The sequence below is a fragment of the Staurois parvus genome, unplaced genomic scaffold (assembly GCF_062004578.1).
Source record: "Staurois parvus isolate SC_StPar_1 unplaced genomic scaffold, SC_StPar_1.0 ptg000839l, whole genome shotgun sequence".
NCBI classification, from domain to species: domain Eukaryota; kingdom Metazoa; phylum Chordata; class Amphibia; order Anura; family Ranidae; genus Staurois; species Staurois parvus.
This window is the reverse complement of record NW_028318635.1, coordinates 2,097,626-2,124,946: the sequence shown is the minus strand read 5'-3', so window position 1 is coordinate 2,124,946 and position 27,321 is coordinate 2,097,626. Positions and strand designations below refer to the sequence as shown.

At 40.4% G+C, this 27,321-nt stretch overlaps 1 protein-coding gene across 1 annotated transcript in view; it reads left to right on the top strand.

The window, feature by feature from the left end:
- Window positions 1-27,321, top strand: part of LOC149443674 (uncharacterized) — a 627,829-nt gene that overhangs the window by 224,613 nt on the left and 375,895 nt on the right. The window contains 4 exon segments of the mRNA XM_089655378.1: window positions 652-751; window positions 6,763-6,811; window positions 8,422-8,486; window positions 14,873-15,035. Of these exon segments, the coding sequence (XP_089511504.1) occupies window positions 652-751; window positions 6,763-6,811; window positions 8,422-8,486; window positions 14,873-15,035 (377 nt within the window).

The following is a 27,321-nucleotide window of genomic DNA, read 5'->3' as shown; positions in this document are numbered from 1 at the left end:
AAAAAAGAGGGCACTTCAATACTGAAGCAAGCATGTGGAAATGAAAATAGCTATACTCTAACATCTGAATGACAAAGTTGACCGTATGATCAGTTAACATACACCTTTAAAGTGGACCATTCCTCCTTGCATGTCTCTTAAAGCTACTATCAATGAATACATATATATATATATATATATATATATATATATATATATATATATATATATATAAAGAGAGATACACAGATAGAATCTGGAGCAACTGTGCAAAGCAACCAGTCAGCTTCTAACTTTCATTTTTTAAGCTAATGGACAATCTGAAGATAGAAGCTGATTGCTTCCTGTGCACATCTGCACAAGATTCTGTTTGCTCCAGATTTTAGTGAATTCCCCCTAAAATGTATGTAGCCTAAAATCTTATATTTACATTTGATTTTGTTATCCTAACTATAGTACTGAAAACTTTTAGAAGATCATAGTTTACAAATCAAAATGATTTTCTTTTCAACTAATCCTTTGAGTTTAGATCTCCAACAATTATCATGGGGTCTCACTGGAAGTGATCATGCAGTGAAAAGAAATTGTGTTCTGCGTGGCCAGCAACTGGTTTTGTGATAATATGCTTTTAACGTAATATTGTTGATTTTATTATGGCCTTTTGTTTTTTAGATTGGTTGATGGCTTGTTATCCCAATTGTTGAGAACGTACTGCCTGCCATGCTCAGTTAGTGACCACAACCAAGTAAATATCCTACACTTGGATGGAGAGGTGAGGCAATACAAACCAATGTAAACCATATAATGTAATATGTGTTACACATTTAAGTATGTGCTCTGCTGGTAAATATTGTAATAAAGTTGGTACATACACTAAAGTAAACTAAAAATCATTAAAAATCATACTTCACATTTATTGGTAGGCCAGATGTTAGCATTACCAATAATGACAAATAATTACAAATACACAGCTCAAAAAAAATTAAAGGAACACTATATGGAGCCCAAAAAAGGAATGGTTTTACAGGTGGAGGCCACTGAAATCTTTTTCCCTACTCATCTTTTCTGACTGTTTTTCACTAGTTTTGCATTTGGCTAGGGTCAGTGTCACTACTGGTAGCATGAGGTGATACCAGGACTCTATAGAGGTTGCACAAGCAGTCCAACTCCTCCAGGATGGCACATCAATACGTGCCATTGCCAGAAGGTTTGCTGTGTCTCTCAGCACAGTCTCAAGAGCATGGGGGAGATTCCAGGAGACAGGCAGTTACTCTAAGAGAGCTGGACAGGGCCGTAGAAGGACCCTAATCCATTAGCAGGACCAGTATCTGCTCCTTTGTGCAAGGACGAACAGTATGAGTGCTGCCAGAGCCTTACAAAATGACCTCCAGCAGGCCACTGGTGTGAATGTCTTTAACTAAACAATCAGAAACAGACTTCATGAGGGTGGCCTGAGGACCTGACGTCCTCTAGTGGGCCCTGTTCTCACTGCCCGGCACCTTAGAGCTCAATTGGCATTTACCATTGAACACCAGAATTGGCAGGTTCGCCACTGGCGCCCTGTGCTTTTCACAGGTGAGAGCAGGTTCACCCTGAGTACATGTGACAGACGTGAAAGGGTCTGGAGAAGCCATAGAGAATGTTATGCTGTCTGTAACATCTTTCAGATTGAAGGTTTTGGTGGTGGGTCAGTGATGGTCTGGGGAGGCATATTCATGAAGGGTCGCACAGACCTCTACAGACTAGACAATGGCACCCTGACTGCCATTAGGTATCAAGACTAAATTCTTGGACCCATTGTCAGCCCCTACACTGGTGCAGTGGACCCTAAGTTCCTCCTGGTGTACAACAATGCCTGGCCTCATTTGGCGAGAGTAGGCAGGCAGCTCGTGGAGGATAAAGGGATAAGATACCATTGAATGGGCCCCCATGCTCACCTGACCTAAATCCAATAGAACACCTCTGGGATATCATGATTCGGTCCACCCCACGCTGCCAGGTTGCACCTCAGACTGTCCAGGAGCTCAGAGATGCCCTAGTCCAGATCTGGGAGGAAATGCCCCAGGACACCATCCGTCGTCTGGTTACAAGCATGCTCTGACGTTGTCAGGCATGCATACAAGCACGTGGGGGCCATACAAACTACTGAGTACCATTTTGAGTTGCTGCAATGAAATTTCAGCAAAATGTACTAGCCTGCTGCATCATTTTTTAACTCTGATTTTTGGGATGCCTTTGATTTTAGTCCTCTGTAGGTTGATCATTTTCATTTCCATCAAACGATGGGGCATCCTTACATTCCTAACACATTACCCAGTCCATATCAGTATAGTTATCCAGCATACTATTTTTCCCCCATTGAGATTTGATATATTTTCAGTATTCCTTTAATTTTTTGAGCAGTGTATAAAATCCAGTTCCGTGCTCTAACATGTCACTGATAACCTAGTGAGGCTACCAGTAATATTGTGATTGTTTTACATATTTAAATATCTTCAGCCACACAGATCTTGTCAAAGGCATTTATAAGTTTTTTTTTAAACATTAAGGCCCAACTGAAGTATTTAAACAATAAATAATTTCAGGTCACACACTTTTGGAGTTGTGACTCTATTAGAGGTTGATATTATGCTAAGGTTGCCATTTATCCCCACTATCAAGTTTTGCAATTGTTGAGGGGCAAGAATTAAAGAGGCAGAAAAGAAAAGCCAGTCCCCTGATGATTGCCGTGCATGCGAAATGGGATACAGAGTCCCTCAGTGCCATATTGGGGTGGTCACAGCACCTATGCAGTGCAGGTTGCACTTTACTGGGGATGCTTGTATTCTGGGAATCAGCGATGCTGTACAAGTTCTCATTGCTTGCACTAATAAGCAAGATGACCTTTACTGATTAATCTGAATCAACACATCCTGCCATTTTCCAAGGTTAGGGTTGCTACTGCCAATTATTTATAATTATCTACTAAACATATAAATACCAAATACACCACTTTCTAGCTTTACATACTCTTGACCTCTGCAATCTGTATGTTACTTATCTCTGCAGTTTGTGTGTTACTTACCTGGGACACCTGCATTCTTTTCATTGCTTACTCCTGACCCCTGCACTCTGTGCCTAACTTACTCCTAAATCCTTTGTGTTATTTACTCCTGACCGCTGCATCCTGTATATTACTTACTCCTTAACCCTGCACACTATGCACTACTTACTCTTAAACCATGAACTCTTTGTATTCCTTACTCCTGACCCCTGCACTCTCAGCATTGCAGCATTGTGTTATGCTCTCCTGGCCCCTGCACATTGTGTGTTTTGCAGTCTTAGCTCTTGCACTCTTTGTGTTGCACACTCTTGATCCCTCCAATCTATGCATTACTCACTCTTGTCCCAGAAAAGAGTAGGCTCAGGTTGGCCCAAGTTGTGGATGTGGTCACTTGGCCACATCCATAATTCTCAGCATATCGTTTCTCTAATCTTGGTGCCCAAGACATTTTTTTCTGTATACCTTAAAGTGGAGTTCCAGCCATTTTGGTGTTTATTAAAAGTCAGCAGCTACAAAAACTTGCTGCTGACTTTTAATAAACACACACTTACCTGTCCCAGAGTCCAACTATGTTTTCACCCATGTGGTCCCTTCTCTCCTTCTTTCCTCCACGGCGCCAGCATCTGAACTGTGGGCACAAGGCTGTGACAGCTTGCGGTTTCACAGCCTGGTGCCCACTCTGCATGGGCAGTGTGGTCTGGCAGTCTCCTGGGACCTGTGAAAGTTCCCAGGAGACTGCGGGAGGGGGCCAAACTTCTGGCTCACTTCCTGCGGCGAACTGAGCTGGAAGTGGGAGAGGATACCTATCAAAACCAGGTACCCGCTCCCCCCCTAAAGGTGCCAGATATGACAGTGGAGGGGGGGGGAGCAAAGAAGCAGAGCCTCTGCTTTTGAGTGGAACTCCTCTTTAAATGTCTGCATGGCATTCCAAATATTTGCAACCATTTGTTTCAGGGTTTGTTAATACTGAGGGCATGATATTGTGGATGTGGCTACAAATGAGGGTGTGTTTTCTGGGTGTGGTAAAGTGGTTCAGTAGGAAGTGCCCAGATTTAGTGTTAAACCATGTAACCTTACTATTATATGTATGGCAGTAACTTGCACTCAGAAATCAATTAATGTTTAAAATAATGAAAAGAAGGTAGTAATATTGGGAACAAATCAAGTGGTGTTATTGAGCTCAGGAGCTGAGAGATTTTGGCTGCCTTGTCAAGTACTGTGGATCCTTGAGCTGCCTACATAGTACTTTACTAATTAGTCTTGTTGCCTGTAACCCAGGCCCTATACCATTTTCAGGTCTCTTACGATCAATTTTTCAACACATAGCCATGATCAACACATACAGTATATTTTGTCCTCTGTGTTAACGCTGACAGTTAAAAACCTTCACACTGTCATGAGATCAAACAATCATTCGACCCAAAGACAAAGGTGGCTGATGTAAAATGCAATAGTTTACTTTTCTGCTGAAGGACAGTCTTATCAGTTCTCCCTATTTACTCATTAAGGACACCCTTCCCACCAAAGCACAATCTGATGATCTGGGAGGTGGGGGACTGAGCTAAGCAAAAGTTCAGCTTTTAATATATCTATTTCTGCTCAGAAAGCAGGATACAGAGTCCAAAACACAGGCCAAGGTCACAACAGGTAGGCAGGTAAAAAGCAAGCCAGTTTGTACATGGGAAAGCAAGCATAGCAGGAGAGATCACAGGTAAATCAGGGACCAGCTAAAAAACACTCAACAATATGTCCATGTAACAATCCAGCATAAATGAGCTTTTTGGCGGCAATACCTGTGCCAAATGTGTATGTGCGCCAACACATGTTAATATGCCTCTGCATGAGTTGCAGTGAGTTTATGCTCAGACAATGGGCTTCTCATAATAGCACACATTGGACTTTTTTACAAGCTTTGATTCATTGTATGGTATGTTAGAAACTTCCAGCTTGACACTAGAAGTTGTATAGTAGGTAGATACACTGTCTCTATTAATAGCTGATGGCTCATTCTTCTGAGACACTCCCTGAGACATGAACTCTGGTCCCAAGAATCTTTGATCACACTAGCCAATCCTACGAAAAAATACCTCATTTATTAATGAACACAATATCATGCAAAAAATCTAAAGCAGCCTGTTTAGGGACCTGTATTGATGGGCTTTAGGGTTGTGTTGACAACATCAGTTTGACATTAGATGATACTGCGATCATTCAAAATTTATTGACAGGTACATTTTGAAACCAGAGGCTATTTCAAAATCAATTGCTATATATATATATGAGATGTGGCTGCCAAGGGCATGCTTGAAATGTTGAGAAGCGTGTACAGATAATGTCAGATGAGTGGTCTGACATGCCAAACTTTACTGAGAGAAATAAGGGGCTATCATTGTTGAATTTCTAAGAGTTTAAACTGTCTTGCTGCCTGTAATCTCAATACTTTGGGATTCTGACATAGAACAAGCATGCAGATAAGGAAAGTCATAATAGTATGGAAGCTCTTTCAATGTGGTTACACCTATGTTGGCTTTCTTAACCTGGCCAGAGCTGATGCGATTTTCTTTCCTGCAACCAAAGTCAGTGTTGATAGGGGAATCCCACTTGCAGAGCTATGGTGTTCTCCCTGTGAGGAGCATGGGGGGGGGGGGGTGGGAGACAATCACTGATGGGAGAGCAACAGTGGTCATTACTAGTGACTACAGCTTCTGGCTATAATCGCATGAACAATCCAACAGACTGGTTGTACACATGTCGTACAACAATCGATTTGGGTACAATCAGCCTGTCCATAAATGAGTCGAATCTCAGCCAATTCCTGCTGAACCGTCTGAGATTCAAATCATCTATGGTTGCTATTTGCATATCCAGAGATGTTCCCCACTTAATATAAAAGTAGGTTTACTGATAGGTCTCTTAAACCTGCCATAGATGGTTCAAATTTCTGCCAGTTCAACAAGGACTGGCCGAGATATGAATTATCTATGGGCAGGCCGCTTGCACCCAAGTTGATTTTACGACTTGGGTACAACCAGCATGTCAGATTTTACATGCAATTATTGATAGTGGCCATTATAGCCGCTAGCAGTATTTATTGTGTTCTCCTGTCAGGGGGCCAGGGGGAGCCATCCCTGCCAGGAGAACACAGTGAGTACTGCTAGCGGAACACTATAGCTCCGTGGAAGGGATTTCCCCATCAACACTGACTGTGCTGATGGGGGAATCGAGCAATTTTCTTTCCTGCAACCCATGGTTGCAGGAAAGAAAATCTTGTCATGTATGGCTTGCTTAGGCTCTGGACAATGCCTTACTGAATGAGAGCTGGGAGGTTTGCTTTTTCTCTACTACCAGGAAGTGGAAACACTTGACCAGAGGCTTCAGGCAGTATTAGCGGGACAAATGAGAAGTGAAAGCCTACGCATATTCTATCAGCTATTAGTACAGTTCTTAATTTTATGTTTACGTGTACCCCACTCAGTTTCATTAACCCTTCTTTGACAATAATGGGGTTTGCTGCCCCATGCCACACATGCTAGTGTGAAAAAGGTGAGAGAGTACACTAGAAAGGAAACTGATGCAGCTTAGCAGGGGCTGAATATACTTGTGTATTAGTAGAAGGGCTGTGTCACATTGTTGTCTGCCATCCTAATATGCTAACCTTCTGTCTACATTTATCCAATTGACAACACACTGATGTATACACTATAAAAGCATGTTTTACTTAATGCATTGTATCAATTTAGGTCAGTGGCTACGAAATGGAACTGATGCACAATTTGTACCAAGGAGCGGGTAAGCGATCAGCAAGATTGCAAAAATTTGTAAAATTTAGATTTTTTTTTCTTTTATCTGATTGAATTTGATTGTATTATGAAATAATATTATTTGGAGTTTATTTCTAACTAAAGTAAAAGATTACTTAGCATTTAAATAGTATAGTTTTCACTCAGATGTATTCCACAGTTATCAGCCTGCTGAAGGTTCAGAAATGGATTTGCCTAAGCTCATTTAAACTGAAAGGTTTACTGCATATGAGTTCATTCCAGTGACCTTTCATCAGGGATCTTAGTTAGGTCTACCAATAATAGATTTTTAGGTTTGGATGTAACACTGTACGGATCAGTGGGGCTGATCTTGGCAGAGGTTTGGTGAGTCCTAGTACTGACAGAGGTCAGATGCATTAACAGCTAGGCTCTAAGGAAGATACTAGGGATCAATATTTCTTGCTACTGGAGGATATGGCTCCCTGAAGCTCAAGGACTGGCTTATCTTGCGCAGTGCTTCTGATGATGCAGATGTAGAATTACAGGCAACTTTCAATGTGTGACTCGCACATTTGTTTACATTTTCCAGTTTAGACATGCCCTTTATCAGAAATTTCTGCAAATCCATTCATACACAAAGTCAGAATATCTTTTACCTGAAATCATTAAAAGTGCTATTTTGATTTTCACAAAAGCTTGCTTGTCTAAAAATGCAAGATTATTGCAGTTAGAAAACAGGGATAACAAATAGCGAATGATGAATAATTGGAATATACATTACAGAATAAAGAAACTATCACCCCCAAACTATTCCAATTCTATATCACAAATTTAGAATCCTATATCCAAATAAGCAACAAACGGTCTTGGGTGACAATGCTGCTCCCCATAATTGCGAGTAAGTGTTGTTGCCCTTGGGAAGGACGAATGGTACTGGCAGCTCACCATTTGAAAAAGTATGAAAAAAGAAAACAAATGCAGCCACTATATTTAAGAACTTGTAAGCTGCAGTATATTACATTATTGTTCTTGGGTTTGCATACATTTTTTTTGTTTTATTTATATTTTAGGTGAGAATGCATTTAAAAATGTCAGGGGTTGCAACATTTGGCCAAAGAAAAAAATGAAAATACACTTAAGCACCAGGATAGACAGCAGTTTGTTACAAATTGATAGGTGGAGATGGAAAGTGGGGAGGCAGATGTTAATGTATATTTTCAATTAAGTGGCGGATACAGAATCAATTGGAGGGTCATTGATTAGCAATCTAGTTTGATGCCACCGGGTATATTGGAAACACATCATTATAGACTGTTGGGTGCAACAGTAGTGTTTGGACAAAGGATTTCCAACCATCAAAAAATGTTTTGACCTGTGATTCTTTGCAGAGGCCACCACCCAGTCCATGCAAAAAACATAAGATAGTTTATCTGGAAACAAAGAAATAGTGGGGGTTCTGGATAGATCCACTTATGGAGGATGGTTTTCCATGCTGCAAGGGATATAATAGTGCAGATTCTTGAGATCCTAATACCTGGAAGGGTTTACATACATTTTACAAATCAGAGGATTCTAGTTCAAAAGAGTGTACATTTATGGAACATTGTGCCAATATAAAATATAACTTTTTTTTGGCAGAATTTTTTACTTTGGAAAATAACGAATGTATACGCATCTCAGAGTCTCTTCTAATTTTTTGGGAGGTAAGTGACAGCAGTTCATTTTCAGTAGAATATTTTTGAAAATTCACATAGGCATTGTGAAGTCAAATGCTAATATTGTGTAAGAAATGAATATACTACAACTTTCTCAAAATGGAAGCCTCTAAAACATCTCATCTGAGAAGTGAACACAAGCAAATCGTTCATTTTGACAGCTTTTTGAAATCAATCTTCCTTGATTTACACGTTACAAATTAAAACTATGATCACAAGACATCATTCCACATTCCCTCCTCTTGTTAATTGAACCAGCTTGAGCAGATGCAGGTGTTCCTGCTGTTAAATAACAAAAATGAGCTGAATGTGATAATTTGCAAGTCATTGTCTTAAAATAATTAACTCACAATCAAACTGTTGATGATTTTCTTACCTCAGTTCCACACCATTGCATGAAGAGGGTTTTGCTATAAAAATTAATTCAAGCACTGCAAATCTGCATAAAAATCTGACAATTTTGGCAAACTGCTTTCATTTAACATTGATTGAAAAAATACTATTTTTTTATCACATATGTAACTTTCCCGACCGCCCTCTACCAGCACAGGGAAGCACGGGAGCACAAAATCACATATACATGAATTTGCATTTCCTGGAAGGGGGTGCATGAGGCACATGCGCACCCTACCCGCACTGCCGTTCACGGCCGCAGGTGTCATTCACCGGGCGCCGGCCGGTGATTACTTGCTTAGTGATTGCCGAGCATCTCCAAAGGGGAGGAGAACTGTATGTAAACAATACAGTTCTCTTCCCTGTCAGCTCATGCACAATGCTTTGGATGGCTGTGCTCATGCACAATGCTTTGGATGGCTGTGCACAGCACAACCATGCACAGCAGTGTAATTACAGTGAAGTACAGACACAAATAAAACAGCACACAATTAACCCTTAGATTGCACCTCATGATAACCCATTTCCTGCCCAGTACCATTAGTACAGTGTCAGTGCTTTTTTTCCAGTGACACCAAGTCATTTCCCCCCAGTGTCAGAATGCTTACCGCAGTCCCACAGTCCCGCTATAAGTTGCTGATCGCCACCATTACTAGTAAAAATAAATGATAATTAAAAAAATTCCATTATCTATACCGCCTTTTGTAAACGCTATAACTTTCACATAAACCATTTAATTTATGCGTATTGGGATTTTTTTTTAGCAAAGGCATGTAGCAGAATACATGTTGGCCTAAATTTATGATAACATTAGATTTTTTAAAAATTTTACTGGACATGTTTAATAGCAAAAAGTCAAAAATAGTTTTTTTCTTAAAACTGTCGGTCTTTTTTTTTATAGCACAAAAAATAAAAACACACAGGCGATCAAATGCATCAGAAAGAAAGCTCAATTCACGGGAAAAAATTATGTAAATGTAATTTGGGTGCAGCGTTGCATGACAGCGTAATTGTCAGTTAAAGTAACGCAGCTCCATAACGCAAAAAATGGCCTGGTCAGGAAGGGGGTAAATCCTCAGGAGGGCAAGTGGTTAAAGAATAACAGTTCTTTCAGACACATGACTGCAGTTGGTAGATTACCTGCCTAGATCACTAATGTAGTCTTAAAATACAAACAAAATCATTCTCTACATTCCTCCCAAGACCTCCTGCTCTCTAGCTTCCTTGTCACCTCCTCCCATGCTCGCCTCAAGGGCTTCTCTCAAGCGTCATCCATCCTATGGAACGCTACCCTATGTACTGTCTGACCTCATGTTGTAAAGTGCTGCACAAATGGTTGCTGCTATATAAATTTGTATGTTAATATTACCTTATCACAGAAACAAGAGTGTTTTTAGCACTCTCCTATTTAAAGTAGGCTGCTAGGTCAAATTTAGCTTTAGTTCCACTTTAATCACTGGAGCAGGGATTGATTAATTGGGGCTGCTCGGGGTTTTACATGCTGCTGCTCTGCTAATCACCCCTGTCTTCTAGGGATTTCTAAAAAATAGTGGGAGGGCAGAAGCTGCACCCTGAATATTTATGGGACATCAGCCAATCTCTGGGTAGTTGTGCCCAGAAGGTGGGGAGGAGAACATAAATAGTCGGAAGCCTGTGTAGGAGGAGCAGCTTGCCATATGTGGGTGTAGGGCAGTGTTCCTGAGTTCAGCCTATTGGAGGAGAGGCCTGTTTAGGAGCCTTGCCCTCCTGGGCAGAAGCTAGGGAAGGAAACCATCCTGAAGACTCCTGGGGGCCAGCCTGAAGACACTAGGCTTTTCTGGGAGACCTATTTACAAAGCAACCCAAGAATCCAGAGGGTCATGGGAGAGTTCACAAGATAGAACTTGTGGGAAGCTGTGGGAGAGAGCCCAAGTTGACCAAAAGGCAGTGTCTAAATCTCCATCACTAGGAAGAGCCTGGAAGGATATCTCCAGGAGGCAACCGATGATACTGGTTCCAGAGAGAGTACAAGACCCCAGTGCTGCAAGGGTGACAGTGAGGTACTTGGGATTGTGAGTGAAGTACAGGTCACAGGCAGATGGAGATTCCATGGGACTTTGCTGGGAGAGTGCAGCTAGAAGTTGTGCAGTACGGCAAAGCAGTTGTGGAATACATCCTCGAGTTGTACAAGTGCAGCCAAAGTTGTAGAAGGCTTTCAAGAGTTGCACAGAGCAGCCAGAAATTTAGTAGTCCTCAAGTTGTTCAAGTTCAGGTTGAACAGTTCTGGGGTGTCCCATACTCCCTATCCCCATCCAAGTTCATGGTTCCCCAATAAAAAAAAACAAAAAAAGAAACCCCTAGACTAATTCTTGAGCCAGAGGAAGAATGCTGAAAATACTCTGTGCCTGGATTTGTGTGCTCTAAAGGGGGGAATAGGTCCAAATTAACCAGTGGCTCTTAAAGGGGGCACAACATCGTGATCTCCAAGCTGAAGAGGTATTTCTGAAACATACCAAGTCCCTGCTTTCTTTTCAGAGTATGCTAGCCTGAGGTGATACACACATCCTCCTATACAACCTGTACCTGTATATCTGCTGCCTTTCCTGTCTACATCCATTCTAAGTGAATCATTTTTGCACACTATTTCTGAGCTTCTAGGCAGGAATTTGATGGTACACACTGCATAGCACAGAGCAGGGAGCTGGGTGTAATCTGAGACCTGAGTGGAGGGAATGGACACAATCCCATCCACATAGTCCCATAGGACAACATGCAAAGGTGATGCTGTCAGTCACATTCTTTTGTGCTGGAGTTCCCTTCCTCAACACCTGTGATTGTTTGGAGTTAGGATAACCTGTCAGCAATTACTCATTTAGATAGCAGAGTAAGGAGACAGCTGACAGAAATTACACTTCACACTAGCTTTGTCAGCAGGCATCAGACAGGCGTTTGGGAAGCGCTTCTCAAACACCTCTGAAAATTCTGCACATGGCAGCACACAGTGCTGTTCACATGGAAGCGTTAGTGTTGCGTCACAGCAAAACTGACGCCTCATGTCGAGTCAGGAGGAGTTGAAGTCTCCCATTCAAGTCTATGGTGCCGCTCCGCAAACGCTTCAAGCGTTTGCGGTGTGGTTGTGATACGGATGCGAGGCGTTTGTGGAGCGTTAATACCATTTAAACTTCATTATAGGAGTTTGTGGTGCAGTTTTATCGCTTGGCAAATGCGTATCAACCGCCTCAAAACCGCGCATAGGGCATTTTGGGAACGTTTGTGCAGTATTAAAAAAGCTTCACAAACGCCTGTCTAACGCTTGTCAAGAGTTAGAAATAAAGTCAAGTGTGAAGGAGCCCTTAGTGCTTTGCATTGGGGCAAGTACACACTGTAGAAGGTTATGCTGTGTTCATTTTTCATTTCAGAGGTTTACAACCACTTTAGTGAATTGAGCAAGGCCTTCAGCTTACCCACTTCATAAGGTGCAAAATACTCTGTCCCTGGTTCTCCCTGTGAATGGTCATTACAGCGATCACATGCTATGGTTTACATAGTTTATCCCGCCCCTCCCTCTTAAAACCGAGAAAACAGAGATAGTAATTTCTAAATGGAGAAAGAATGAATGGATCAGCAGCAGCTGCCAGTTTCACTGGCTGTGAGATTTTGTTAACCCTCTTTCTTCTATACAGCTTTTCTGAATGTTCTCTCTATATGTGAACTATATATTAACCTTTCACCTTCCTTACCCTGAGCATCTTCACATTAACTCCTTCATCTCTATGTAGCCACTGTATGTGAGTGATCTGTTTATTAATCCCTTTACCTCCCCCTCCCTCTGTGACTGATATGTATAATAATGTATCTAATGCACCATTCTCCAGCCATGTTTTAACCCCCTCAATACCAGTTTCAAACTTACTGGTCTTTTTTCCCCTTTTTTATATAAAAATAAAAAAACCCGCCGGTTATTAAATACCACTAATTTCTATACCAACCAAGTTCTATTTGCCTCAAACATGATATCAGACGCATTAGGGTACATTGTATGAATGAGTAATTGTCAATCAAAGTATCAGAGCACAGAAAACTGAAAAATGGCCTGATGATAAAGGGGTATTACAGGCCAGTGCACATGTTCTTAAAATACGATAAATATGCACTGAAATAACACATGCATTAAAAGTGTTCGTTTTTAATAACAAAAATGAATGTGCGAAAATTTCTGTTATGTCTCTTATGACGAGTTCACTTTAACTGATTCCCGTCCGCCCTATAGCAGAAATACTGCTACAGGGCGGCACAGGCGCGCAAAATCACGTATATATACATGATTATGCATTTCTGGGTAGGGGGCGCGCACGAGCTGCGTGAGCGCCCTACCCGCACCACCATTCGCGGACGCAGCTGTCAATCACCGGGTCCCGGTGCCTGGTGATTTCCAACGATCTCCGACGGGGAGAACTATTTTGTTTACTAACAGTTCTCCTCCCTGTCAACTAGGGCACACTGCTTTGGATGGCTGTGCGCAGCACAGCCATCCAGAGCACTGTGCTTAAAGGGAAGCACACTGACACGGCCCCCTATGTAAAACACTCCTTGCACAATGATCGCCCCTAATGTTAACCCCTTCCTGCCCAGTGCCATTAGTACTGTGTCAGTGCTTTTTTTTAGCACTGATAAATGTATTGGTGTCACTGGGGATGTCAGTGGCACCAAATCAGTTCCCTCCAGTGTCAGGATGCCCGCCGCAGTCCTGCTATAAGTTGCTGATCGCTGCCATTACTAGTAAATTACTAGCAAAAAAAATCCAGTATCTATACGGCCATTTGTAAATGTTATAACTTTCAGGTAAACCATTTAATTTACACGTATTGGGATTGTTTTTAGCAGACATGTAGCAGAATACATTTTGGCCCAAATTTATGACGAAATTTGATTTTTTAAATTTTTTTTACTGGACATGTTTTATAGAAACATATTGTTTATTTTTTCAAAATTGTCGGTCTTTTTTTTTATAGCGCAAAAAATACAAAAAATACACAGGCGATCAAATACTACTGAAAAAAAGTTTAATTTGTGGGAAAAAAGGATGTAAATTTTATTTGGGTGCAGCATTGCATGACCGCGCAATTGTCAGTTAAAGTAACACAGTGCTGTAACGCAAAAAATGGCCTGGTCAGGAAGGGCGGTAAATCCTCTAGAGGGCAAGTGGTTAAAGAAACTAACGCAATTGCATAAACTGCATTATACTGCACATGATTTATGGTAAATGTACACACGGCTATATTTACAGTTTTTTTTCAGTTAATTAGATGGTGAATTGTCTATTTTCAGCCCAGGTTCACACTGATGCGGTGCGGCACATTGCATGTGATTCGCACATGAACCGCACCTCATTCTTGTGCAAATCACATGTGATTTCTGTGCGGTGCAATTTGCGCCATACATTTTGTAAGGCTCAAATCACACTGCATCTGCACCAAAAAAGTGCAAAACCCTTTTTTAATCTGCACCAGAATCGAATCGCATGGGTGTGAATAAGTGAATGTGATTCTGCACATCACGGCGCATTTTGAAAACTGATTTTTGGGTGTCGTTAACTTAACATGCACACCAGCAGTGGTTCATATGAACAGGGCGTGGTTATAATGCGATGTGGAAATCGCACAGAAACTAGTGTGAATTCCACACCACATCAATGTGAACCCAGGCTCAATGAATTTAAGGCTGCAGCTTAGTCAAAGTAATACAATACTGCCGTTTGTTTTCTTGCTTACATGTTTCCTAAAATAAATGATTACATTGTCATGGCTATACATTGGACGGGGCGTACACATTTTATGTTATTTTGCCATGTTACCATTTCATGAACTCAGCCTGTCTGCACTGCTATTTGAACAGAGGGGGGCACTGTAGTCACACACATAAAATAAGCTGCGGCCAATACCAGGCACTATTTATTTCATTATTTATAGCATACTCTCCATGTCTCTTTGTTTCCTCTGTAGCTGGATACATTAGCCAATGTGAGCCCTTCGATCTTGTGTTCTATGGGTATTCTGGCCATGACAAATGATGATATAGATTGCAAATTACCTCTCCAAATGTGGATGACAACCCAGGAGGAAGAACATTGTCCACTATTACAACAACTCACCAAGACATTTCTAGGTAACTTAGCTGATTCTCTGTGTCACTCTCCATCTTACTGTTATACCGACTTACAGAAAAAGACATTTTAAAATAATTTTAACAAATAAAGTGATATTAAAGCCTGATTTTTTATGAAAATAAAAATAAGGGTATACTCACCTGCACTGCGCAATGGTATTGCACAGAGAAGTCCCCTATCTCATTTTCTGGAATTCTCCCCTCGCACTGTCTGCTTCTTCTTTCTGTGGGTGCCGCCATAGCAAGCTGTGTGCTATGAGGTCACCTGTGTGGGCACACTGCTGAGCCAGGCTGTGTGCATCCCCCTGCTTCCTCCTCACAGAATTTGACTGACAGCGGCAGGAGCCAATGCTGCCTGTGTCTCCTCTGAGACCTGGAAGTACAGGGAGAAGAGCTGCAGCCATCCAGCCAGCCTGGATCACTGACACAATGCAGGTAAGTGTTTGGGGTGGGGGTAGGAGGAACAGTTAGTGGGGAGTATTTTACTTTGGGCGCCAGTTCAGACTACATGCATTTCGGTTGCTTTTTTTCTGCATCCAAAAAGCACAGAAAATAGGTTATATGGTTGTCAATCTCATAGTTCACATCAGTGCTCACAGTTCCAGTGTGTTCTGGTTGCAGAAACAAAGTAGAACAGGCTGCATTTTTCCTGCACAGAACTGCATTGGAATGCAGTAAAATGCATCAAAAACAAACCAGAACACACTGGAATGCACCTAAATGCACCAAAAATGCACTGGAATGGACATGTCCCTATTTAAATTGAAGAAAAAATGAGGGGAAAAAATGAACTGTAATGCATAAAAACGTACTGGAACGTGTAAAAAACGCACTGGAACACACCAAAAAGGCATCAAAAATGCGTTTCTATAGTGTGAACCAGCCCTTATGCAGAGTATGCATTAAGGTGAAATGCTCTTAGACGTTAGACCCACTTTAATTGGTTTACACCCCGGTCACATTGGGTGCGACTTGTGCATGCCAGGCGACTTGCATTTCGTATGCCAAGTCGGACCCTATTGTCTGCTATTAGAGCGGTTATATCGGTGCGGTTCCGACTTGGTTGGAGCCACACCAATTTCTAACGTAGTGCATGCACTAGTTTTGTTTTGATTTGCATAGACATCTGTGTTGGATGTCTTGCAAATCACAACTAAAATCGGCAGGTCACCCTATTTTGAAATTGTGCAACTTCACTGTAAGTTGCACGATTTCAAAATCGGCTTTGATGTGACCGAGGGCTTATTTAATAAAAAAAACTAACGCCTGAATGTTTTGCTTCTCCACTATCCTTGTGTCCAAAGTTTTCCCCACTCCAGCATCCTGAGATAAACATGGAAAAGGTGAAACTAAAGATCCCTAACGTGAGCCTATACTTTGTCCATGCAGGGAAAAATCAACATTTTTAAAGAGGAAATAAACTCTTTAGGCTGAGCCAAAAAAGGCAAGAAGAGAGAAATAACTAATCACTAGTATTGCCTGTGGACTCCCTGCAGCTCATCTTTCTGTATTAATGATTTACCATACCTTGTTCTGCATTGTGCCTCTGTGTAGAGGTAGCCATTTTGGTAGAGGCAAGACTTTGCTTCCTCTTGTAAAAGTTTCCAAGCGGGGAATAACTGTTCACACTACATTGATATCACTAAAATCTCATTCCAAATATCCTTAAACTGACCATACATAGATTGAAATTCGTCCACTGGACGAATTTTGATCCATGTTTGATCAGGGAGGTTCAACAGAAGTTGATCTACCTACCCACTCAATTAACGCCTCTGGCTCTGATCAGTGTTTTCTGATAGCGGAGAAGTCTCCCTGCTCTTAGAATACAATAGCTCAGCGGGGTGTATTCCCCCATCTATATGGACTGTGTGGAGGGGAAATTGAGTCATCATAATGACTCCTTTAACCTCCCTGGAGGTATTCCCGAGTGTAGCTCAGGGTAAAGTTTCTGTAAGTTTCTGGCGGGAAATTTGAAAATTTGAAAAAAATTTCATTTTTTTCAAAACGAATTTTACATAGTAAAACATTGCTGTTTCAAACCATTTCACATACATTTTGTCCCGAGTGCTTTGTCCTGTCCCCTGTCTGCATTTTGACTGTTCTTTCTGCCTTGAAACTGAGAAACGTCCATGGCATCCAAAAAGCGTCCCTTTAGGTTAAAAGCGGTTTTAGACCAGCTAGAGAACAGCAATAGTAAATCAGAACCACTCGCAGAATTGAGTGATAATGATTTGTGGGGAAAATCGTCATCAGACACTAAAAACGATTTTGCGACTTTGCTCAGTGATGTGCGAACTTGGCGCTCTATTTCAAATTTCAGTGTTTTTGCTTTGATTATATTATTGAATTAAATGTATTATTATATTAATATTTTTTATGATTATTTATTAAATTATAATTTATGATTTTCTGTTTTGAATTTTATCATACCCGGGATGTTTAATATACTCTCGTTCGGACAGATTTCAGTGAGTTATTCCTAAATATTACAGCCTACAATAAAAAAACTACAAATTTCCATGCAAAATAATGGTACCGCTTTCAGCACCAAAAATCTGAAATAATCATACCGCCAGGAAAGTAAGGGCTGCCTTAGACTAACAGCCAGAGGCACAATGCCTTAATTCTCAGATGCACAACAGTACCTATGTAGGCACACTACTCACATACAAGGAAGTTCACTGCTATGTTTCAGAATTTCCAGAAAAAGGTTTTTATGGTTCTGCTGAGGCACAGTGAACATTTGGAGATGTTTCCTAACAGCAAAGTTTCAATTTTTGAGGGTGGCCCCACCAGTAGCACGTTTACCTTCCATTCCCTATTCCAATGCTCTAGTCAGTGCCTCAACCCTTGGACACTCCCACCATGCATCCAGGCCCCACTTGACATCTGCGGCCCCAGGGAGCACCATGGCGGGTGGAGGCGAGAGAGGAGAGCAGACGAATGTCCGCTCTCTTCTTCTTTCTGTGACCCGAAAGGCGGAGTATATGATGTCACTTTTGGGTCACGGTTTATTTATTACAGGTACTTATATAGTGCTGTCAATTCACATATATATTGTACATTCACATCAGTCCCTAACCCTCGAGGGGTGTACAATCTAAGGTACACGTTTGTCACTTTCCCCGGCTAGAATAGCCAGGGATACATGTATTGCAATGCGATCTGCTTTGCAATACATCTTGTTGAAACCAGTGGAGTCATGCAGGGTCTTTTTCCTAATAAAGAGAACCTGTCACCTAAAAATCATCACATGGGGGACTTTGTGTCTCCTACATAATGAAAAAAAAAGTTAAGTAAAAACATTTTTTTTAATAACAGAAAAATAGAGTTACACCCAAGCACATAACATCCCCTCCAAAAAAATTTGAGGCCCCCCCCCACTCTCACATATACACATGTACGAGTGTAAACGCACGTGTTGGAGTGCCTATGCTGGAAAACATACACATTTCGATACACATGTTACATATCGCTGCACATGCCGAAGTGAGAGCAATAATTATGGCAGAAGGCCTTCTCTGTAACACTAATCTGATGACCTATAGGGGTTTTTGAAGCATTGCTTATAGAAAATATAGGGTACGGAAGTTTGTTGCCAGTTGATAGGCGCAAACACATTTAAGGTTTGGCATGTTGGGTATCTATTTACTTGGTGAAACTTCATCTTTTATATTTTACCAAAAATGTGGGTAATTTGTTGCGTTTGTTTGTCCTAAAATTCACTTTAGTGTGGTTTTTGCTGAAATGTTAAGACCCTTGAGGTAATATCAGGTGATATAAAAAATTGGAACTACTACTATTTTATTCTCTAGGGTGTCTGCTTTCTGAAAATATATAATGTTTTTGGGGTTTGCGTAATCTTCGGGCCTGACATCATTTTTTAAACTTAAATAGATGCAAATCGGCTCTGGCAGCAAAAGGGCTAAGCTTCTGATCATGACTGGAAGCTTGCACGGGGTCTTCCTCTTTTTGCTTCCTGTGTCTGAACAGATCAATAAGGAAAGCAAGAAGATATATATTTGCAGCTGGTGGTCTGCATTAACGTGAACATGTTGCATTGCCTTAAATAGGCAAAGCAGAGGAGTTCACGTTAAGTGGTTGAAAGCTGGATGTTGAAGTGATATTTTTTCAGTTGACACAATTCTTAATATGCTCAAGAAAGTTATTGCAAATCGTTATACCCAACTACAAAGGAAAACCCTAATAAACCAAATAGTGGTACTACTCATATTGTATATAGCTTGCAAACTATGGGATTGATTCTTCTTTTTCTTGCATGCGATTATGCATTCTTTGCCTAGGCTCTGGAGCAACTGCACTTGCAAAGTTCACAGTCTAGTTCCTTTTAGTAAATCAACCCCTATGTCTATGGGAAAAAATGTGCTTCCTCACTGTTTACATTTTATCAATGAATTGTAGAAAAGAAATCCTATCCTAATGACTATCCTAATTGCAGATTTGTAGACAATTGTCCTTTTACAAATCACATACAGTATGTAATAAGTCACTGAGCTATCTAAAACTATTTTTTATTTTAAAAAAGTGCAGCTCTTAGGGGAAATTTATGTTGAGTTTCCAGATTGTGCAAATAGTCAAGATTCATTTTAATGAGAATTTTCTGGTTTCATTAAATTTTCAAGATGCTGGAAGGCATATTTAAGAGATGACATATTTGGATCATCAGCTGTCAATAGACTGATGATCACCCTGTGCATTTTAACTATAGCTCACTACAAATGACTTGACATATTTATTTTTAAGATACCTGCTTGCAGCTTGGACAGATGCTGTAAATGTAGTAAAAGTTGGCAGCATGGGTTACAAAAAAAGACTTAGTTCAATGGCAGTCTTCTGAGTTTCTAGGAAGCATAGTTGAGTGGAGTGCAGTATGTAGTGTATAGTATAGAATGGTATACAGAATTATTATTATTATTATACAGTATTTATAAAGCGCCAATAGTTCGCTCAGTGCTGTACATTACAAAGGGGGACAGAACATGTGACAGAACAATACCAATACAATGCAAAACATGAGGGGATTGAGGGCCCTGCTCTTTCGACCTTACAATCTAGGAATGGAGCTGTGTGGCGTATACAGTGAGCATGACAGCTTACAAGGTGGAGCATGATATAGCAAATAAAACACAGATCAAGACTGAAGAGGTGCAGAGTATATAATATATAGCACAGTGTACAGTGTACAGAGCACAACATACATAGTGGAATATAGTGAATATATAATGAACATCTCAGCAAACGAGAGAGAGAATTGTGAAGTATATTACATATTGCAGAGTGCGGAGTATGTGATGTACAGCACATAGTACAAAATGCTAAGCTCTGGAATATATAACACAGAGTTGGGTGCTGTGGAGTATATTATGAACAGCACAGTATTCAAAAGTGTGCCTAACTGTTCAATACAGTATACATTTTTATTGCTACAAATAATATTTTTCTGTTAACCATTTACGGACTTTGGGCGTATGAGATATGTCTTAAAAAACATCATTTAAATTCCCATGGCGTACATTGTACACCTTGGTACTTCTTCTCTGCCATGGCTGTTCTGCTGGTATAACCTGTATGCTCCCGCTTTATGTCTCAGTGTCATTAGAAATGGGATAAATTATAGAACTTGTCCCTTCTGGGCAGCACACTGTTTAGCACTTCTGCCATCCCTGGGGTCCCTGACTGGTATCTCAGTTAGGACACTTTCTGCATGGAGTTTGCATGTTCTCTCTGTGGGTTTCTTTTGGGTACTCCTGTTCTATACTCTGGAGACATGCTGGTATGTTAATCGACTCCTGTCCAAACTGGCCCTAGCGACATGCGTGTAAGCAAGCGTTCCCCTTTAATGTGTAAACACTTCCTTTTTGAGATGTGTGCTCCCCAGGAGCCCAGTCCTGTCCCTTTATAATATGGGAGGAGGAGCTGTTTTTGGGTTTGTGACCAAAGAGAACAACAAGATGCAACAAGAAGGCCTGGAGATAAAATGATGTAGGAGTTTATTTAGTAGGTTGAACTTTATACCTGTTGTGTCAAGATGTGGACATTTTGCACAATGCACCTTTGGACTCTAGTTACCAAAATTTACTTATACCATTTGTACCAGACAGTAATGCCAACCATGTGGAATTATGGAACCAATAAATGCTTTTTGATACTTCAGCGAAAGTTAATAATATCCACAATAATGCCTCCCTCTTGACCAAGTATGTGAGTAAAAGAAGTGTGGGGTAAAGTAAACCTCTAAACACAGCTCTAAACCAAATATGTAATATAATATATACAATAAAACACCACATACAGAGTAGAGCTACATGGAGTATGTGATGTAAGTGTAAAAAAGTGTGCTTTTGGTTAAATGGGTTGGTCTTACACAGGGCTTTTTTCTCAGAGAATAGGTGCTGGAACTCGCCCTTTCCGAGTCACCCCTTATCTCTATCCCCTACCTTCCTCTGAGTGCCATCCCTTGGTTCTACCCCTTACCCACCTCTCCGCCCCTTTTAGAGAATACAGAACCAGGTATAGTCACAAGGGGTGACTCGGAAAGGCCGAGTTCTAGCACCTATTCTCTGAGAAAAAAAGCCCTGTGTAAGACCAACCTATTTAACCAAAGGCACACTTTGTTGTGCTAGGTAATTTGCATGGAAAAGCAGAAAAATAGATCTCCTACAGCCATCGACAATAGACCCCCCCCCAGTGACAATAGATCTCCCCAGCAATAATGGATCACCTTCAACAAAATACCACCCCCCAGCAACAATGGTTCCTTAGCTGCAACAACAGATCTCCGAGCAGCCAGCATTAGTATATCCCCTGGGATTCAGCAACAATAGACCCCGTCCTCAACAATAGATTCCTAACAGTAACAATTGCCCCACGAGCAATATAAGACCCACCCACAGCAACAATAAATCCCTAACCAGCAACAATAGACCTCCCTGCAAAAATAGAACAGCTTCCCTCCAGCAACGATAGATCCCTCAGCAGCCAGAATCAATAGACCCTCCAGTACGCCCCAGCACTCCTTGACATTACATACATTCAGTGAAGGTGGTGCCAGAACTGTGTTCCCCCATGTTCCCTCTGAAAAAAAGCCATGGTCTTACAAAGAACTCAAGGTACAGTCTATCAATATGACAATACTTGATCATTATGGAATATATATTTTACAAGATATGGTAATGAGTGGAGAAGTATAAGATATATTAAAATAATTTAATGTGCTTTACATAATACTATAGACAAGTATTTTTAAATATCTGACTATAATTTAGCTTTAAAGTAGTATTAAATCCAAAAGCAAACTTTTATTAGCCAATTCTTATATGTGATGGCTTAGTTTTCTTTTTTAGGCATTCTCTCCTTTATTTTCTCCTGGTGATCTGCCCAGCAAGCGTATTGTTTTTAAACAGAACATGCTGTTCTGCAAATGTAGCAGTTGGAGGGTTGAGACAAACCATTTACCACTGACAAGGGTGCTTACAATGATCAACTTTAATTTAATTTATGTAAAACCTTTATCCCAATGGTCAGCTTTAATTTATTTATGTAAAACCTTTATCTCAAAAGGAACGAAAAAAAAAACAATTTGCTTATACTCTCACAAAATCTACAGGCTCAAAAACGCTCATAAATGCCGGATAGACACTTTTTTTTAGTGTTTGTCAGCTTTTATTAGCATTTTTCAGCTTTTATCAGTTTTAGAACATTTTTTTAAAAAAAATTCCTCTTGAAACCCACTAGTTCTGGTTTTTTTTCCAGCCAGACAACACTCCTGCCAAAAAAAGCTGATTAAAGCCTATGTGTGCATGAACACATAGGATAATATGCCGGGGAGTTTACTGGTTGTAGAAAAAATTGCCAGAAGCTAAAAACAGCAGCTGTAAAAACGTCCAGTGTGCATGAGGACCAAAGTTTTACCTGGAGTTCAGCTTCTATGTGTTAGTGTATTTAAATCTGTTAGTACATCTAACACTTTCCTCCTCTCAAATTAACAAGGCTTCTGTCTAAAGGTGCCTCCTGTGCGCCTTCCTCCAGAGTGGGTGGGTTCTAATATAGGAGGTGTGTTACTGGCCAGATCACCCAGTAAAAACAGAGTTAAAAAAGCCTTAAAAGAAATAATGCAGCCACCACATATAATGATTGGCAAGCTGAAATACATTACATTATTGGTTTTGGCATTAATATCACTTTAAATACAGATATTTTGTTAGTGCAGCAAATATTCTGTAATTTGAAAGACAACCTTCTGAAAATGCTGGTTGCCTGGCTATGATGAAACTTCATTTGCTTGGGATAAATTCTCAAACCATTAGTTCTGATGTAGTTATGACAATCCAAATTTTTGTGTTGTTTTCCTTGGCCATTATCTGAGGAAGTACTATTTTAGTGCTAACCAGGCAACTGGTATTATTGGAAGAGGATAGCCAATGGCAGACCCCATATTTCCTTCACTGAAGATTTCCTAACAAGGAACATATACACACACTACACATATCGCTGTCATGTTTATTGCAAGATAATAAAAAGCTCAGTGTAGCTTGTGCAGATCTCCATCATTAGCATTCCGAGGTGATGAAGCATGATAATGACATACTTATAGTCTGAAGTCCTCATTTGAAAAAAGATAAGGCATAAAACCCAGTACCATTTTACATAAGAGGATTTAAATGTTCAAAGGTTTCCTTCTCATAGATATTCAGTATCTCCATAAGTTTAAACACTTCATAATCTGATCCTAAGTGGAAAAAAATCATTCAACCATCCAGTGCTTCTTATAAAAAAACTATATTACGTAATTAAGGCCAATTAATAGGTACTACCCTGGCTAATCCTTCTCAAAGCAGAAAAAAAGTAAGTGTTTCTGTGTCACTTATATTTGTTGTGAAACATCCTGTACTCATATGGTCATCATATATAACCACCAAAGTAGTGCAAAACAGAAAATCACCCCCAAAAAACGTAGTCATAATGATATTTATATTTTTCTTATTCCAAACTATGGAGGCGGTTGTAGGCAGGGCAGTTGATTGGTACCCAAGATGGTATGAAGGTACACAAAGGTAGGTGATACAATTATTTGGTAAAGCAGAAGTTGCAATTAATATGTGGAAGACAGCGGCAAGGAGCTCACTTACAGTTCTCGACACTGTGGAAGCTCAAATATTACAGGCAACCCGGATGTAATATCTCTTAACCACTTCAATACAGGGCACTTATACCCTCTTCCTGCCCAGGCCAATTTTCAGCTTTCAGTACTGTTGCACTTTGAGTGACAATTGTGCGGTCATGCAACATTGTACCCATATGAATTTTTTATCATTTGTTCACAAAAATAGAGCTTTCTTCTGGTAGTATTTTTGCTAAAAAACACCTGAAACTTTTGAAATAAAACACACTTTTCTTCATTTCTGTTATAAAATTTTGCAAATAAATAACATTTCTTCATAAATTTAGGTCAAATGTATACTGCTACATTTCTTTGGTGAAAATAATAATAATAATTGACATTGTATGTTTTTTTTCAAATGTTTCTATTTTTTTTATTTTTTGTTAAATTTTTTCTTTTTTTTACAATTTATTTTTTCAGCACACTATGACCAAAGCAATACAATGTTACCATAGTAACATTGAACTACTCTGAGCAAGTGATCAGGATTTTTTTTAACACATTATGATTGCTAATACCAATGTATTTCATTGATATTTGCAACCATTGTTCCTGAATGAAACTGATTCATTCAGTCTTTTGCTGTGATTAGCTGTGATTGGGCAAAGCTGATCACATGATACCGATGGGCTGTGATTGGCCCTGTCTGTATTATGTGACTGCCTTGACCAGTCACAGCTAACAACATAATTGTATACAATGACAGGAAGCCATCCACTGTATGAAAATGACGTGATCTGCTGTGTTTGGTCACAGTGGTGTTTGGTCACACTGGCAACGGGCCGGTGTAATGATATGTCCCGTGGACACAGTTGGTAACAGATCGTGCCACTGCGTGATCTCACGGCCGCGTAAGCGGCTTGTTTTGACAGGACATCATATGACGCCCAGTCACAACAGCGAGTGTCCCGCCGTCAATCTGCTATAGGCCGGGTGGGAAGGTGTTAACAACATTGGTAGCACATTAACCCACCCAGTCTTTGGAGTGCACTTTGGTAGGCTACTTCAGAACAGCAGCTGATGAAAGGGGTGACTGATAGGCAGTATAGTGATGCAGGTGTCTTTAGTAAACAAGCAGGCAGGTCCTCGTCCCAACTCTCTAGGGTTCCAAGATAGCAGAGCCTGGCATAGTGTCCCTACCCTATTCCTCCTCAACCAGAACTTCTCTGTAGCACTAAGCGTACTGTCCCTAGCCAGTGGGGTTCCAGTCCCTACACTATCCACTTTGCATATGTGTGCCAACCGCACCTACAGTGGGGATGATGTACTGCATCTGCCTACATAATTAACCATGCAAAGTTTTTTCATTGCGTGTAATTCATGTAATAGCATACCTCAATGATTATTAACCTGTACGCAATGTCACATACAAAATTGCTGCCACTCTGAGGAACTAGTATTTGTTTTAATGAGATCATAATCTTGGGATCTTAATGTTTTCATCCAAGATTCATTCAACTTTGTTCCCATTTTCCACATAAGATTCAGTTAAAAACGAGTGATTCTTTGGAAAATGTTGTATGAGTCTTGGGTGAAAACATTGATAAATAGACCCCCTAATTTTATTTCACATAATGGGATTCCTTAGCAGTTAACCCTGGCAAGACAGTAGATTTGTGACCTATTGAATGAAGTTAGTATATAATTGTGGCTGTTGAAACATGGTACTCTGTTTTAATTGTGAACTGCTGCATATCCAGGCACTTTTTTTCTTGTTTGTCCACAGTGGAGGTCTGGTACCTACCAGCAACAAAAGTAAATAGCTACTACCTAGTTTACAGTACCCAATTGCAACAGTAGGACTATATGCACAAAACATAGCAAAAATTGTGAGCATAATTTCCCACATCCTCAGAAATATACATTATGACTAGTATTAACAGTACCCGGTGATTGCATGGCATGCTATAACCTAATACTTAGCTAACATTTTCCACCCCACTCCCCAGGTCCTGTGAGTGCACTTGAGTTAGATGGGGCAGCACCAGACCTCTAGTTGGCAAATTCTGATAACTTTATCCTCATTTTGTTCTCTGCCTCTGGCCATCTCTGGGCATGTGTCGATAAAAGTTATCAAGATAATTGTAAGAGCAAGGGGGGGGGGGGGCGTTTGCGTACAGAAGAAGTTAGGAGTAGTCTAAAAGGAAACACGAAAACCTCTTCTAGTTTGGCTTTTGTACAAAAATAAAGTAGCTCTACATATAAAACAGGTCCCATTCTGACCTCTAAAGCACATGACTGTTTTATTTGAATGAAATTCCCATAAACACACAAATCTTCAATATGGGTTGAAATAGCCAAAGCATCCTTTTATTGAAAACATTGTTTTTGTTGTTTTAACTAGGTATTAGCGTAGTTGTATTTCCTGTGCTGCTTGCCCAACTTTGTAATGATGGGCTCTCATGTTGAGGCTGCAGTTTATAGTATCATGGCTGATCTATTCTTCTCAGTCCATGGTTTGCTACAGCTAGCCTGTCCCTATTCGCCAAAGGGACAAGACAACTTCCTCTTTTGGGCCACACAGCAACTAATGCATACTTTGGCAGCCACTCTTTGCCATCACAAATGTGATGTGCTAATATAATAAAAAAATGTTCTAGCTGCATGGTGAGCTCTCTGTGTGTGAATGCTCTGCCTGGTTGTGGTTGTTTCTAAATACTGTGTAGCTCTCACCTGTACCAGCACTAGGCTGAGAGACCCAGGGATTGTGGAATTTGTGGCTTCTAACAGGAAATGTTAGTATTTAGACTACAGACAAGGGTCATGCATTAACCTGTGCTGTGCCATGCTGCATGCCTCATGTTTCTATACAAACAGAAATTTCTCATGCAATAATGTGCATGTTTACTCTACCATAGACTGGGCAGGAAATTACATGATCTACATGATTAATGTGCAGCGCTACCCCCACAGGGGCCACTTAATAATGGTTGCCCTGACCTTGCAAGCCTCCTGGCACCTCTGACACTCTTAGTTCATACTTCAACAGTATGAAAACATAATGTGAGACACACAATTCTTTAGTAAAACCTCTATATTATGCTCATTCAAACAAGTAGGCCACAGAATGAAGGTTTAGGAGGTACATCCCCAGTTAACGCA